Source organism: Staurois parvus, unplaced genomic scaffold (genome assembly GCF_062004578.1).
Source record: "Staurois parvus isolate SC_StPar_1 unplaced genomic scaffold, SC_StPar_1.0 ptg000502l, whole genome shotgun sequence".
NCBI lineage: Eukaryota > Metazoa > Chordata > Amphibia > Anura > Ranidae > Staurois > Staurois parvus.
Window position 1 is genome coordinate 2,125,817 of NW_028318298.1, and position 14,562 is coordinate 2,140,378.

The window sequence follows — 14,562 nt, forward strand, 5'->3', positions numbered from 1 at the left end:
GGAACATTCTTTACAAGTCTCATTCTCAAAGTTGGTGGCTTCCTATAAATGAACATAGGCTTCACAGGTAATAGTTTATTCAGGACCTCATCCCTTTTCAGAATTGGCCAATATTTTTTGATTATATTCTCAACTAGTTTGAATTGCTTGGAATATCCAGTAATAAAAGCCAAATCCCCTACCTTTTTTCCTTTTCTCCTTTTTTTTCTTCAGCAAGTCTTTTAATATTTTTAACCTGTTCCAGTGAGCAAGCTAGATTTTCCTCTACATATCCCTTCTTTCTAAATCTTTGTAATAACATGTCTGATTGATTAAGAAAGATGTTTTCTTCATCACAGTTACGTTTTAATCTAATAAGTTGACTTTTAGGGATGGACTTTAGCCAGTTTCTATGGTGACAACTATGGTTCAGAATGTAACCATTCCTATCAACTTCCTTGAAATGCGTTTTGGTACAAAATTTGTCACCTTGTTTATAAATTGTGAGATCTAAAAAATCTATTGCTTCTTTGCTGATATTCTTAGTGAATGATATATTGAAGGAATTATTCCCCATTTCTTGAATATATTCCTCCAATCCTTCTTTTGTACCTTTCCAGATTATAATATCGTCTATGAACCTTTTGTAGACTAATAGTTCCGAATTCCTATTCTCAAAAATGGCTTCACTTTCCCACCTACTCATGAACAGGTTCGCCACTGACGGCGCATATTTGGCTCCCATAGCCACACCCATTGCTTGCCTATAAAATTTGCTGGAATACCAAAAATAGTTATTTGACATGGGTAGATCTAGGCTATTAAGTTTAAATTCTTTTTGTCAGGATTTCAGTCCTGATTTGATGTCTAAAGCCCATTCTACTGCCCCTAACGCATCCACATGTCTAATATTAGTGTAGAGTGAGTTCACATCAACACTAGCCATAACACAAACTCCCTCCTCACTAATCCCCCTAAGCAAATTGATTAAATCACCACTATCCCTCAGATAAGTGGGAAACATGGGAACCAAGGGCTGCAGAAACTTGTCTACATATTCACCCAATCTTGAAAATAAAGAATCAATCCCACTAATGATGGGTCTTCCGGGGGGGGGTTTGGGTTCTTATAAATTTTTAGTAGTTGGTAAATCACTGGTACTATTGGAGAATTGGGTACCAAATATTTACTCTCCTTTTTATTATTCCTCTTTTCTCCTTCTTTAATATGTTTTATTAGTAGTGCCTTATACTTTTTGGTAGGGTTACTCCTTAAGGCTTCATAGGTGTTAACATCATCAACTAATCTACTTAATTCTATGTAATAATCTTCCTTATTTAATACCACCAGACCTCCCCCCTTATCTGCTGGTCTTTTTACAATGTTTTTATTTTCTTCTAATTTTTTAAGTCCCTTTATTAAATCCTGTTTCTTCCTCATCCATGGGATAGACAAGCTTTCCAAATCATGTTCCACCATCTTTTTAAATGTTTCAACACAACAATTATTTCCTATCTTAGGGTTAAATATTGATTTGTTCCTCAATTGGGTATGCAAGAAATTGCCATTTTCTCCTTCTATCTCATCACTATTAATCGGATATGAGTCATCAATCTTCCTCAAATTATTATGACCCAAATATTCAATGTTCTTACCACTTTTATGACTCCAATATTTCTTTAAATTTACTTCCCTAATAAACTTATGCAAGTCAATATAAGTCTCTAGTTTGTTAAGCTTTTTATCCAAATTTAATATAAGCACTGAAAGAATATGGGGAGATGTCAAATTTAAAAATTAACCCAACATAAACAGAAATTTTAAACCTAAATCTTCCAAATAGAGAGAAACTAGGTTTCCCTTTGTTTGGATAGAAAAAGAATTTAAATATCTAGGAATAAAATTAACTGTATCCTCCAAGAACTTGTATAAATTGATTTATATCCCATTGTTAAATGAGATCGGGGATGAACTAAAATTAGGAGGGGAACCCCGTCATGGATAGGTCATATAAATTTGATAAAAATGGTGATTGTTCCAAAAATATATAAATTTCAAATGATACCAATTAAACTACCAGAAGTATACTTTAGATCAATTTAAAAAATGTTAAGATTTATTTGGAGGAATAAAAACCGAGAATAAGCCAGGAAAGTTTATGTAGAAATAAAGAGAAAGGAGGATTGGGAGTCCCAGATTTAAAAAGATATTATAACTCGGTAATAATGGTGAGAATTTTTGACTGGACATATATTGCAGAGGGGAAAAGCTGGGTTAAAATAGAAAATATACTAATTAATACTAAATTAAGTGGAATTGTATGGTTACCTCCACAATACAGAGGATTAGCAGACAGTACAAATTTGTTCACATTTAATGTTTTAAGAGTTTGGCATGTTTTACACAAACAGATGGGATGCGAATTTAATTCATTGTTAATGCCCTTAAATTCCACAGAGTTTTTCCCCCCGGGAAGGTATCACAGGGAAGTGAATTAAGAAGGAAGATGCACAATTAAATATTTAAAAAAAAAAAAAGGCACCAAAAATAAAGGCTTAGGTAGGAAGGGTGGACTATATGTATAGAATGGAGGAACTTTATCATACAGATGAAGATAAAATGGAGAGATTCTGAAAAAGGTGGGAAAAATGGGAAGAGTTTAAGAGATCAAATAAATATGCGGAAATTGGAGAAATAGAGATGAGGATTTGTATAAATAAAGGAAGAAAGTAAGCAGGGGAAAGGGAAGGAAAAGGAAAAAAAAAAGAGGAAAAGATGGAAGAGGAAATCCCGAGGATTTACATGAGGGGTGAAGAACGTGGAGCTAGGAAAAAAGAGAAAGGAAATAGAGAATGGGGGGTGGGTGGGAGTGGGTTTTGTATGGAAGAAATAAAATTGTATTTTGTCTGTGTGTATTTGTATTTTAATAACGTGATATGATGATATGAGAGCTTATTCTTATTGTATGAAATAGGCTGAAATTGAAAAATTAATAAAATATGTATAAAAAAAAAATAGGTTTATCCAGAAAGGTTATTGTCAAATCTTCCTTGATCAGGTTATGCAAGATGTATTTGAAATTCCTAGAACTTAATGTTTAGAGATTAATGATGGCAAGAAGGAGGATATGCATCAATTGAACTTTGTTAGATGTTCATTGTCCGTATAAGGAGGTAGAATCAATTTTCCAGCAGCACTGGCATGTTTTGCTGATGGACAAAATGCTAGGATCTGTTCTACCCAAAACATTGAGTTTTAGTTATATGAAAGCACGGAATTGTGGAAGTAAAGTGGTTAAAAAGATATTAGATATGCCTAAAACATCTTCAATGTTTCCCCATAAAAATGCCTGCAAAAAGTGTAAAGCGTGCCATACCACCAATAATAATATAACTAAACTCTAAAGTTTTACATCTAATACAGTGAATTGTGAAATTGAAATCGCTGAGTTCATTACTTTTGACACCACCCATGTGGTGTACGCCATACAGTGTCCATGCGGGTTGATTTATATAGGAAGAACAAAACGACGACTTACTTCTCAACAAGGATAGCAGAACATATGAAGAACATTAGGAAGGGCTTTGTCCACCATAATGTCTCTGACTTTTTTTCTTGGTATCACCAGAAAGACCCCTCGCTATTGAAATTCTGAGGAGTGGACTGGGTTGCCCCAAAGTGGAGGGGATCAAATAGAATAAGGGATTTATCATGTAGGGAAACTAAATGGATATATTTATTAAAATCTTTAACACCAGGGGGACTGAATGTGGAACTGGATATTAATTGTTTCATTAGTGACACTTAATTGGTTATTATACAATTAATATAGTATCCAACTGGGATAAGGATATAAAGGAAATTTCAGGAATTATATTATCATAAAATGATTACATTATTATGATATAATATATTATCTCTTATGTCCATAATATATATCTCTTATGTCCATTATTTATTAATTGTATTATTCATTTTAAATGTGGAGTTTACATTTTTTTAATTTGGAGTTTAAAATATCTATTTTTTTTTACTAATGACTGAATTTATTTTTAATTTATTTAATATTATGTATTTTATTTTTATTTTTAATTTTTTGTATGTATATCTCATGTCAATTTTTTGTATGTCATATGGAGTTCCTCTATTTATGTTTTTATAAATTGTGTTTTCCCAAAATATTTTTCTGTTTTGCCCATAGTTATACTATTACATTGGGAGTACTTCCACCAGGTTCCCATCTCGCTTCCTGTTTGGAGGTGAATGTTGAAGCTGGCCAATCGAAGCTGTTTTCTCTCTGATTGTCGGCTCTATAAAGAGCAACATGCCGCACCGTCACCCCTATGAGTGACGAAACAAGTCAATGCGTGACGGTGCGGCGACCGGAAGTGACGTGGACCGTAATTTGGAAGTGACACGACTGCGTTAGTTACCAACAATCCGGAGGTGGTGAGAGCACCTGGTCTATGATCACTTCAAACTTATCCATGGTCAAATTATGTGGGCATTTTTTAAACTCATTTCCTTGTGAGTAATGTCCATTCACTAAATTAAATATCTTGGTTTTTATACTATACCATTGGAGCGCTTCTCTGTGTTTGTTTTACACAGTATATCTCAAGGCAGTGGAGTATCTTTCTTATGCAATGTATAAGCATCGCCTATAATTGGGAAGATTATCCCAGGAAGCTTGTTTGCCAACCACGAGAATAGAAGGCAATTATCTGTGGTGAGTGTACATCCATGTGGGGGATTTCTGTGAAGCACTCGGTTATCAGTTTAAAGCACATGGTAAATTTAAAGGAAAAGAAATACGTTTATGGACTTTTGATCACTACATTATGTTTTCCATGGACTTAGGATCACTATAAATTTGTTTTGAGCACATTAATCACAGATGTTTAATTCGTTTTACTGTTCACATTTATTTTTTGGTATAAACTATATCACTGTATTATTCATTTAGCGCTACTATAACACTATATTCATTATGTGTTTTGTGTTCATTCATTCATTATGTTGTGTTTATGTATGCTAATAAGTATTTTAGTGTTTTTTGAGGTAAAACCGCGATTTGATAAACATTTGCATTGTGCAACTACTGTGGGGCCTAAAAAACCAGTAGCTTCTTTTTTTTTCTACTGGCCATGTGCTTTCACAGAATATGTGGTTTGGAGGAGTCTTTTACAAGACCTGAAAGCTGTAAGTGAAAAATGAAAACCTCTAGATTTATATAGAAATATGCTTATTTACAGTTTGTTTTATTTTCACCATTTTGCAAAAAGGCACAATTTAAAATATACAAATATTTGTTGTTTATTAACTCAATACAGGTAAACTTTATATTTAGTAGGAATCTAGCAGGAATTTTGTAAAATTTGCTGTTTGTATCTGCTTGTAATGATAAGGAAAATCCCAATATGTGTAAATTAATTGGTTTATGTGAACGTTATAGCGATTACAAATGGCGGTATAGATACTGGGATTTATTTTTTTCTACTAGTAATGGCGGCAATCAGTGACTTTTAGTAGGACTGCAGCTGACATTCTGACACTGAAGGGGAACTAACTTGGTGTCACTGACCTCCCCAGTGACACCAATACCATGATCAGTGGTAAAAAAAAAAGCACTGACACTGTATTAATGACACTGGGCAGGAAGGGGTTAACATGAGAGGGGATCAAATAGTTAACTATATGTAGGGAGTATTTTACCTGGGTGCAGTGGGTGTATGCTTCACTGTAAGTACACTGCTCTGGATGGCTGTGCTGTGCACAGCCATCCCAAACAGTGTGCCCGAGCTGACAAGGGAGGAAGACTGTATGTAAACAAAGCAGTCTTCCTCCCTTTAGGAAATGCTCGGTAATCACCGGGCACCGGCGCGTATTTACCGGCCGGGACCCAGTGATTGACAGCTGCAGCCATGAATGGCACCCTACCCAGAAATGCAGAATCACGTGTATATATACGTGATTTTGCGCACCCGTGCCGCCCTTTAGCAGTATTTCTGCTATAGGGTGGTCGAGAAGCTGTTAAAGAAAAAATAAATCACCTGCGAGTTTCAGGAGAGGATCTTTTGGGCAGAGAAAATGTTTGATGCTCCTAAATGAGACTAAACACTAGGCATGTTTAGCACTTGAGCATTCATTCCAATGGCCAGAATAAACTAATAATCTGGGCCGTGGAATCCTTAAACACTCAAACATGTGAAGTGCCTAAATGCTTTCAATAGCACTTTAGGAGCAAATGCTCAGTATGCATGAAACCTTACAGTGTACAAAAAACACAAAAAGTATTGACTTTGTTTTCCTGTATATAATGTCATTGCTAGCTTTGCAAGTCTGTGGTAATTGTGTTAGTAATGTAGCTTTGTAATAAAATCAGTAGTGAACTTTCTTTGAACAACCTACAATATTATTTATTTGCAGGAACGCTCTAATGTTGCAAATTTTCCTGGCCATTCTGGTCCTATATCATGTGTGGCTTTTTCAGAAAATGGGTATTATTTGGCAACTGCTGCTGATGATTCCAGTGTCAAACTGTGGGACCTGCGAAAACTAAAGAACTTCAAAACTCTTCAACTGGAAGAAGGTTACCAGGTATGACTTGCATATTGTGAAATAAATCAAAAAACATATACAGTTGTGTTCAAAATAATAGCAGTAAAATATCACTAAACAGATCAATCATTGTTTTTGGTATAAATTATGTTTCTACATGGCAAATAATTTACTAGTTGGTGTAGTAGAGTAATAGAAACCACAAGACCCAACAGTCATGACATGCATGCGACTGATTCTGTGTAATTTAATCATTAATTGAAAGGGGCGCGTTCAAAATAATAGCAGTGTGGAGTTCAATTAGTTAGGTTATTCAGTCTGTGAAAAAACAGGTGTCAAATAGGTAGTCCTTATTTAACCCCTTCACGCCGCCTTCACACAAATACGCGGCCTCACAAAACTGGGCTTTTTTTCCGTGGGGCTGCATATATGCATACCTGTCTTTCTGCTGGGAGTGCACTGCAAAGAACGCTCCCAGCACAAAGACCGGAGTGTCACTGAGAGCCCCAGGTCCCATTCTAACAATCGGGACCCGCGACTCCGGATTCCGGGTCACATGATTGCTGTGAGCAGTCACTATACTGCCTGCCCCCCTTGTTTTTTTTTTTTTTTTTTACCTCTATGAATGTAGGAGAGAGACGCATTGTATCTTTCCAACTCCCTGCATAGAGAAAAAAAACAAAAGCTATTGGTTAAAAAAAAAGCTAAATCTAAAAAAATAGAGAAATACCTAGATCAAGGTTTGATCTAGTTAAGTGCCAGTGTGTGGGTCAGGGTCAAAGGTTAGGAATTGTGTTTTTTTTTTTTGGTCAGTGTGTTTTTAGGTAAAAAAACAAAAAAAAACAAAATGCGTTTTCAAGGATCCGGATATGACCAGAGATGTATGGACTGACGCAGGCTTCAGGAGTAATGTATGTTTATTTGTGCGACACACCAATATACAAACGCACCGTGCAAGTAAAAACCAAATAATCAGAAACCTTCACCCAATATATACAGAACAAAAGAGTAGTCAGGGCTAGCCGGGGTCATACACAGTTGATCAAGCATGGGGTACAGAGAGGCAGACAGGACACGGAGCAGATCACAGGAACAGGGAGCAGGTTCAGGAAAACAGGTTATCACAGGCACATGGGAACAAACACCAAGGCACTGATTGCAGGCCTGGTTACTGCTTAAATACACCTCCTGCAATCAGCCTCAGGTGATGGCTTGACTGCAGGAGGTGAGATCCTGGCTGCTGAAAAGCACCCGCTGGTAAGTACTGGTACTGCAGCCCATAGAGCAGGCGAGCCCCAGCACCACCAGTGGTGAGTCCTTTCCTGACATGCGCACTTCTGTTTCTGGGCTGTACTATAGGTACAAATAACATATACATATATGGTATTGCTGTGATCTTCAAGTGCTGGAAATTTTGCTTGGGGTTGTTCTTTGGTGGTAGGTTAGGGTAGTAATAATAAACACACAGCTAAATTTAAAAAAAAAAATATATATATATATATATATATATATATATATATATATTATTATTTTTTTTTTTTTTTTTTTTTTTTTTTTGGTATTTTGGGCCAGTTTTCCTTTGATAATAAAAAAAAAATCAGGAGATATCCATTACCATTTACCACCAAATGAAAGCCCACTTTGTCCTGAAAAAAACAAGGTATAGTCCACTTGGATGTACAAAGTGGTTGTGCTGATATTTACTGTTTTAATAACACATGCCAGCATTGCAAAATTGTGCTTAGGCGTTAAGATTTGTTTTACCCTTAGGCGTGAAGGGGTTAAGGACGAAGGCAGCAAATGTTGTACATGCTGGGTATAGTGCATTTCTCTCTGAAAATCTGAGTAAAATGGGTTGTTCCAGACATTGTTCAGAAGAACAGTGTACTTTTGATCAAAAAGCTCCAGGGTGATCAAAGAAGTTCTAAAGTTACCTGTGAGTACTGTAATAAGAAGATGCCTATGCGCTTCGCAAGCTATCTGCAAGAAGCCCCCAAAAAGTCCCATTGTTGAACAAAATGACATGCCGAAGAGGTTACAATTTGCCAAAGAACACATTTACTGGCCCAAAGAGAAATTGTAACATTTTGAGGATCGATGAAAGCAAGATTGTTCTTTTTGGTTCTAGGGGCTGCAGACAGTTTGTCAGAGAACCCCCAAACACTGAATTCAAGCACTGTGAAGACAGTGAAGCATGGTTGCATAAGCATCGTGATATGGGGATGTTTCTCATACTATGGTGTTGGGCCTATTTATCGCATACCAGGATCATGGGTTAGTTTGAATACATCTAAAGTGTGTGTGTGTGTGTGTGTGTGTGTGTGTGTGTGTGTGTTCTTGCATAATGACTTTTTTTTTTTTTTTAAATTTGTAAAAAACAATTTCTGTACAACAGTTTCAAGCCTCCTGCCTCATCATGTGTATCATCAAATAGCCTCATCTAAATAATATTTCCAAGTGGAGATCTGACAGATCAGCAGCACAAACACCACCTACTGGCATTATCACAAAGTAACCAGAATTAATAATGACACTTCATTATTGCATAGAGTAATTCTCTGCCCTTACTAAAGAAAATAGATACTAAACTACATGAACAGAAGAGAAATCCAAGTCAAATCATTATTTGGTGTGACCACCCTTAGCTTTTAAAACAGCATCAGTTCCTCAATTCCTCTATGTACAACTGCACACAGTTTTTGAAGTAACTTGGTAGGTTGTTTAAAACATCTTGGAGAACTAACCACCAATCTTCTGTGGATGTTGGCTGCCTCAAATCCTTCTGTTTTTTCATGTTGCATGGTTAGACTGGCTGAAAAAAAAGACAAAAGTCCATCCAGTTCCAAAAAAAAAAAAAAGTTATAATCCTATACTCACAATTGAGCCAGAGGAAAGCAAAAAAAAACCCAGCAGAGCATGATCCAATTTGCTCCTGCAGGGGAAAAAATTCCTTGATCCCCCGAGAAGCAGGCATTCGGATATTCCCTGGATCAACTTTACCTATAAATATAGTATCTAGGAAAGAATCCAGGCCTTTTTAAAGCAATCCAGAGCTGGCCAGAACCAACTCTTGAGGGAGTCTATTCCACATTTTCACAGCTCTTACTCTGAAGAAACCTTTCTGTATATGGAGAGTAAAGAGTGCCCCCTTGTCCACTGTGATGACCTCAGGGTGAATAACTCTACACAGAGTTCACTATATGAACCACTGATGTATTCATACATGTTGATCATAACCCTCCTTAATCTCCTCTTCTCAAGAGAGAATACATTTAGTTCCTCTAATCTTTCCTCATAGCTGAGCTCCTCCGTGTTCTTATCAGTTTGGTTGCCCTACTCTGCACTCTCTCCAGTTCCCCAATGTTCTTTTTGTGAATTTTTGCTCAAAATTGAACTGCATATTCCAGATGAGGTAATACTAATGATTTGTACCAGGATAAAATGGTATCTCTCTCTCTGGAGTCTATACGTCTTTTAATACAAGTGAGGATTTTGCTTGCTTTAGAAACGGCAGCTTGGCATGCCATTATTAAGCTTGTGATTTACCAGAACTCCAGATCCTTCTCCATCATTGATTCCCCCAGTTGTACTCCCCCTAGTATGTATGATGCATGTTCTTTGCCCCCAAGTGAATAACCTTACATTTATCAATATTAAACCTTATTTGTTACATAGTTAAACAGTGCATTGAGGTCGGCCTATAAGTTGGAGACATCCTGTAAGGACGTTATTTCTTTGCAAAGCTTGGTGTCATCTGCAAAGACTGAAACTGTACTTTTTAATCCTAGACCCTATATTGTTTATAAATATATTACAAAGTAAGGGTCCCAACACTGAACCTTGGGGTACACCACTAACGACCCTAGACCATTCAGAGTATTAACCATTAACCACTACTCTCTGAATACGATCTTTTAGCCAGTTTTCTTTCCATTCACATACCGATTTTTCCAAGCCTGTAGACTTTACTTACACATTAGCAGTGTGTGGGGAACTGTGTCAAACTCTTTTGAAAAATCGAAGTATACCACAAGATTTTGATCCCATTTTAAATATAGGCACCACATTGGCCTTAGCCAATCCAGTGGTACTATGCCAGTCATTAAAGAGTCCCTAAAAATTCGAAAACATGGCTTTGAAATGACAGAGTTCAATTCTTTAAGGACCCTTGGGTGTATACCATCTGGTCCAGGTGCTTTATTCACCTTTATTCCGTCTAAATATTTCTGGATCATATCAGTTGTCAGCAAATGTGGATCATCTGGGGCTGTGTCAATACCATGCCCCTTACGGGCAAGAGCTCCCCAATGTTCCTTTTGTATATGCAGAGCTGAAGAAGGTATTTAATAAATTTGCCTTCTCTTTGTCCCCAGTCACCCACTTTGGATTATTTTGTAAAGGACCTACATGCTCGGTCCTGACCTATTTACAATAGTAAAGAAGCATGGGGGAGCTCTTGCCCATAAGGGGCATGGTATTGACACAGCCCCAAATATTTTAAGCAACAGGTAGCATGAATTCATGAAAGATAGAAGTTGTCAAATCTGATTTTCTTTTTATGAGGAGGTGAGCAAAACCGTGGACAAGAGGGGTGGCGGTGGATGTGGTATACTATGATTTTTCAAAAGCATTTGACACTGTGTCAAACACTGCTAATGTGTAAGTAAAGTCTACAGGATTGGAAAAATCGGTATGTAAATGGAAAGAAAACTGGCTAAAAGATTGTATTATTATTATAATAAATATATTTGACGAATTTTTGGGGGTTTATCCTGCTATCTTTTGTAATCTGTTGTTGTTTTTCAGTTTTTGCGGCCTTGATTTACTTTTTACATATTCTGTTATGTTCTTTGTAATGTTTAAATAGTGATAGCGTTGCTTCATTTTTATATTTACTAAAAGCTCTTTTCTTATTATTTATAGCTTTTGTAACTTTGGCCGTAAGCCACATAGGTTTGATTTTTAGTCTTTTAAAAGTGTTGCCCATGGGAATATATTTTGCAGAGTGTTAACATGCAGTCTTTTTGAAGAACTCCCATTTCTGTGTTGTGTTCATCGATGGTAATATTCCCTCCCAGTTTGTCTTGGAGAGCAGCTCTCAGCCTTGGAAAATTAGTTCTCTTAAAGTTCATGTTATGGTCACTGTTACTCAGATGTTCTTTTACATGGACATTAGTAATAAGCTGTGCATGGTTTGAGGATTACCAGGTCCAGCAGAGCACCATTCCTAGTTGGGGCCTTTATGAACTGTACCGTAACATTGTCCTGTAGTAGGTTTATAAATGTTTGCCCTTTAACTGTTCCTGCAGTGCCATTACTCCACTCAATTTCCAGGTAGTTAAAACCCTCCATTATTATCACTGTCACAGCCCTTGCAGCCTTTTCGATCTGTTCAAGGAGTTGAGTGTCCACCTTCTCATTAACACTGGGTGGCCTATAACAAACTCCAATGAATACCTTTGTAGTACGCACCCCCATGCACAATTCTACCCATAATGCTTTAGTATCGCTAATCCCAATCAGACTCCATGATGTTGAGATGAAGGCTCTGTGGGAGCCAGACCATCATTTCCAGTATTCCTTGTTTTTTACCCTGAAGGCAGTTCCTAATGACATTGCATGTTTGGGGTCGATGGCCTTCTTCCAAATAAATTTGGGGCCAGTCACATGCGTCCCTGATGCTATAGCATGATGGATGAGTATCTGTCTGTAGTTCTCAGCATTGAGAACTACAATAAGATTGAAAATAGATTTCAAATGCAAATACCACACTTAGAATCAACTCCAGACCTTTTACCCTCTTAATTGATGAAGAAATAATGGAGTAGCCCACACCTGGCCATGAAACCGCTTTTGATTCAATTGTCTAATTAGTTTTTGTCCCTTGAAAAAGGGGGGATGGCTACTCTTAAGAGCTGTAATTCCTAAACCCTTCCTCCAATATATATATATATATATATATATATATATATATATATGTGTGTGTGTGTGTGTGTGTGTGTGTGTGTGTGTGTGTGTGTGTGTGTGTGTGTATATATATATATATATATATATATATATATGTATGTATGTGTATATATATATGTGTGTGTGTATATATATATATATATATATATATATATATAATGTGTGTGGGGGTAGGGGTGGGGAGGCTCCAGTTTTTTTTGTATTTTTATCTACTTTCATGTATATTTTTATTTTTTTTAACTTATGATTTTATTGCTATCACATAGGGGACCAATAGTCTCCTATGTGATAACATATGAGTGACAGGCCATCTTTGTAGGGGGGAGGGGACAGGAGAGGAGCAGTTTACACAGTGAGGAAGCAGTGTATACAGAGAGGCTCCCTCACTGGCTGTCACTATATGTCAGTGCCGTTTTTTTAAATGTAATTGTAGGCTTTTTATATCTTGACCATAGCTAAGAGAATGAATGAAACATTGTTTCTTTGGGCACCCTGCAGAATTTGTAGCATGCACTGCCCCCTTTGCAAAGCTGAGACCTGCCAGTGTCATGGATTGTTCTCAATCATCGTCTGGGAAGACCAGGTGATGTCAATCTCAAAGGTTTTAAATGCCCAGACTCATCTGACCTTGCCCCAACAATCAGCACCATGGGTTCTTCTAAGCAGTTGTCTAGAAAACTGAAACTGAAAATAGTTGACGCTCACAAAGCTGGAGAAGGCTATAAGAAGATAGCAAGGCGTTTTCAGATGTCAGTATCCTCTGTTCGGAATGTAATTAAGAAATGACAGTCATCAGGAACAGTGGAAGTTAAAGCAACATCTGGAAGACCAAGAAAAATATCAGACAGAACAGCTCGCAGGATTGTGAGAAAAACAATTCAAAACCCACGTTTGACTGCACGATCCCTCCAGAAAGATCTGGCAGACACTGGAGTTGTGGTACACTATTCCACTATAAAGAGATACTTGTACAAATATGGTCTTCATGGAACTGTCATCAGAAGAAAACCTCTTCTACGTCCTCACCACAAAAATCATCGTTTGAACTGTGCAAATGAACATATAGACAAGCCTGATGCATTTTGAAAACAAGTTCTGTGGACCGATGAGGTTAAAATTGAACGTTTTGGCCGAAATGAGCAAAGGTACGTTTGGAGAAGAAGGGGCACCTCTGTCCAACTGTTAAGCATGGGGTTGGATCAATCATGCTTTGGGGTTGTGTTGCAGCCAGTGGCACAGGGAACATCTCACGAGTAGAAGGAAAAATGGATTCAATAAAATTTCAGCAAATTTTGGATGGTAACTTGATGCCATCTGTGAAAAAGCTGAAGTTTAAGGGAGGATGGCTTCTACAAATGGATAATGATCGTAAACACACCTCGAAATCCACGGGGGATTACATCAAGAGGCGTAAACTGAAGGTTTTGCCATGGCCTTCACAATCTCCTGACCTCAACATAATTGAAAATCTATGGATAGACCTTAAAAGAGCAGTGCGTGACAGACAGCCCAGAAATCTCAAAGAACTGGAAGACTTTTGTAAGGAAGAATGGGCAAAGATACCTCAAACAAGAATTGAAAGACTCTTGGCTGGCTACAAAAAGCGTTTACAAGCTGTGATACTTGCCAAAGGGGGCAGTACAAGATATTAACTCTGCAGGGTGCCCAAACCTTTGCAGATGCCATTTTTTTGTTTTCTGTTATTTTGAAAGTGTAAATGATGAAAATAAAATCTAACTTTTGTTGACATATAAGAATGTCTAATCTGTAATTTGATGCCTTTTGGAGATTTTTCCATCTTTCCTTGGCTTCTTTATGCGCATTAATACAAATTTTTAGCTGGGGTGCCCAAACTTTCGATCCCCACTGTAGCTGATCTCCTCCATTCCTCTTATCAGTTTAATTGCCCTTCTCTGTACTTTCTCTAGTTCCCAAATGTTCTTTTTGTGAATCGGTGCCCAAAACTGAACTGCATATTCCAGATGTGGTATTACTAATGATTTGTACAGGGGTAATATGATATCTCTCTCTCTCTCTCTCTCTCTCTCTCTCTCT

The 14,562-nt window shown here is 37.1% G+C and overlaps 1 protein-coding gene across 2 annotated transcripts in view; it reads left to right on the top strand.

Annotated features, from left to right (window-relative positions):
* The window catches only part of PRPF19 (pre-mRNA processing factor 19), a 294,523-nt gene that overhangs the window by 265,773 nt on the left and 14,188 nt on the right, over positions 1 to 14,562 (top strand). For both annotated transcript variants that reach the window (XM_089689866.1, XM_089689867.1), the window contains one exon: positions 6,409 to 6,579. In XM_089689866.1, coding sequence (XP_089545992.1) covers positions 6,409 to 6,579 — 171 coding nt within the window. The remainder of the gene's footprint in view (positions 1 to 6,408; positions 6,580 to 14,562) is intronic.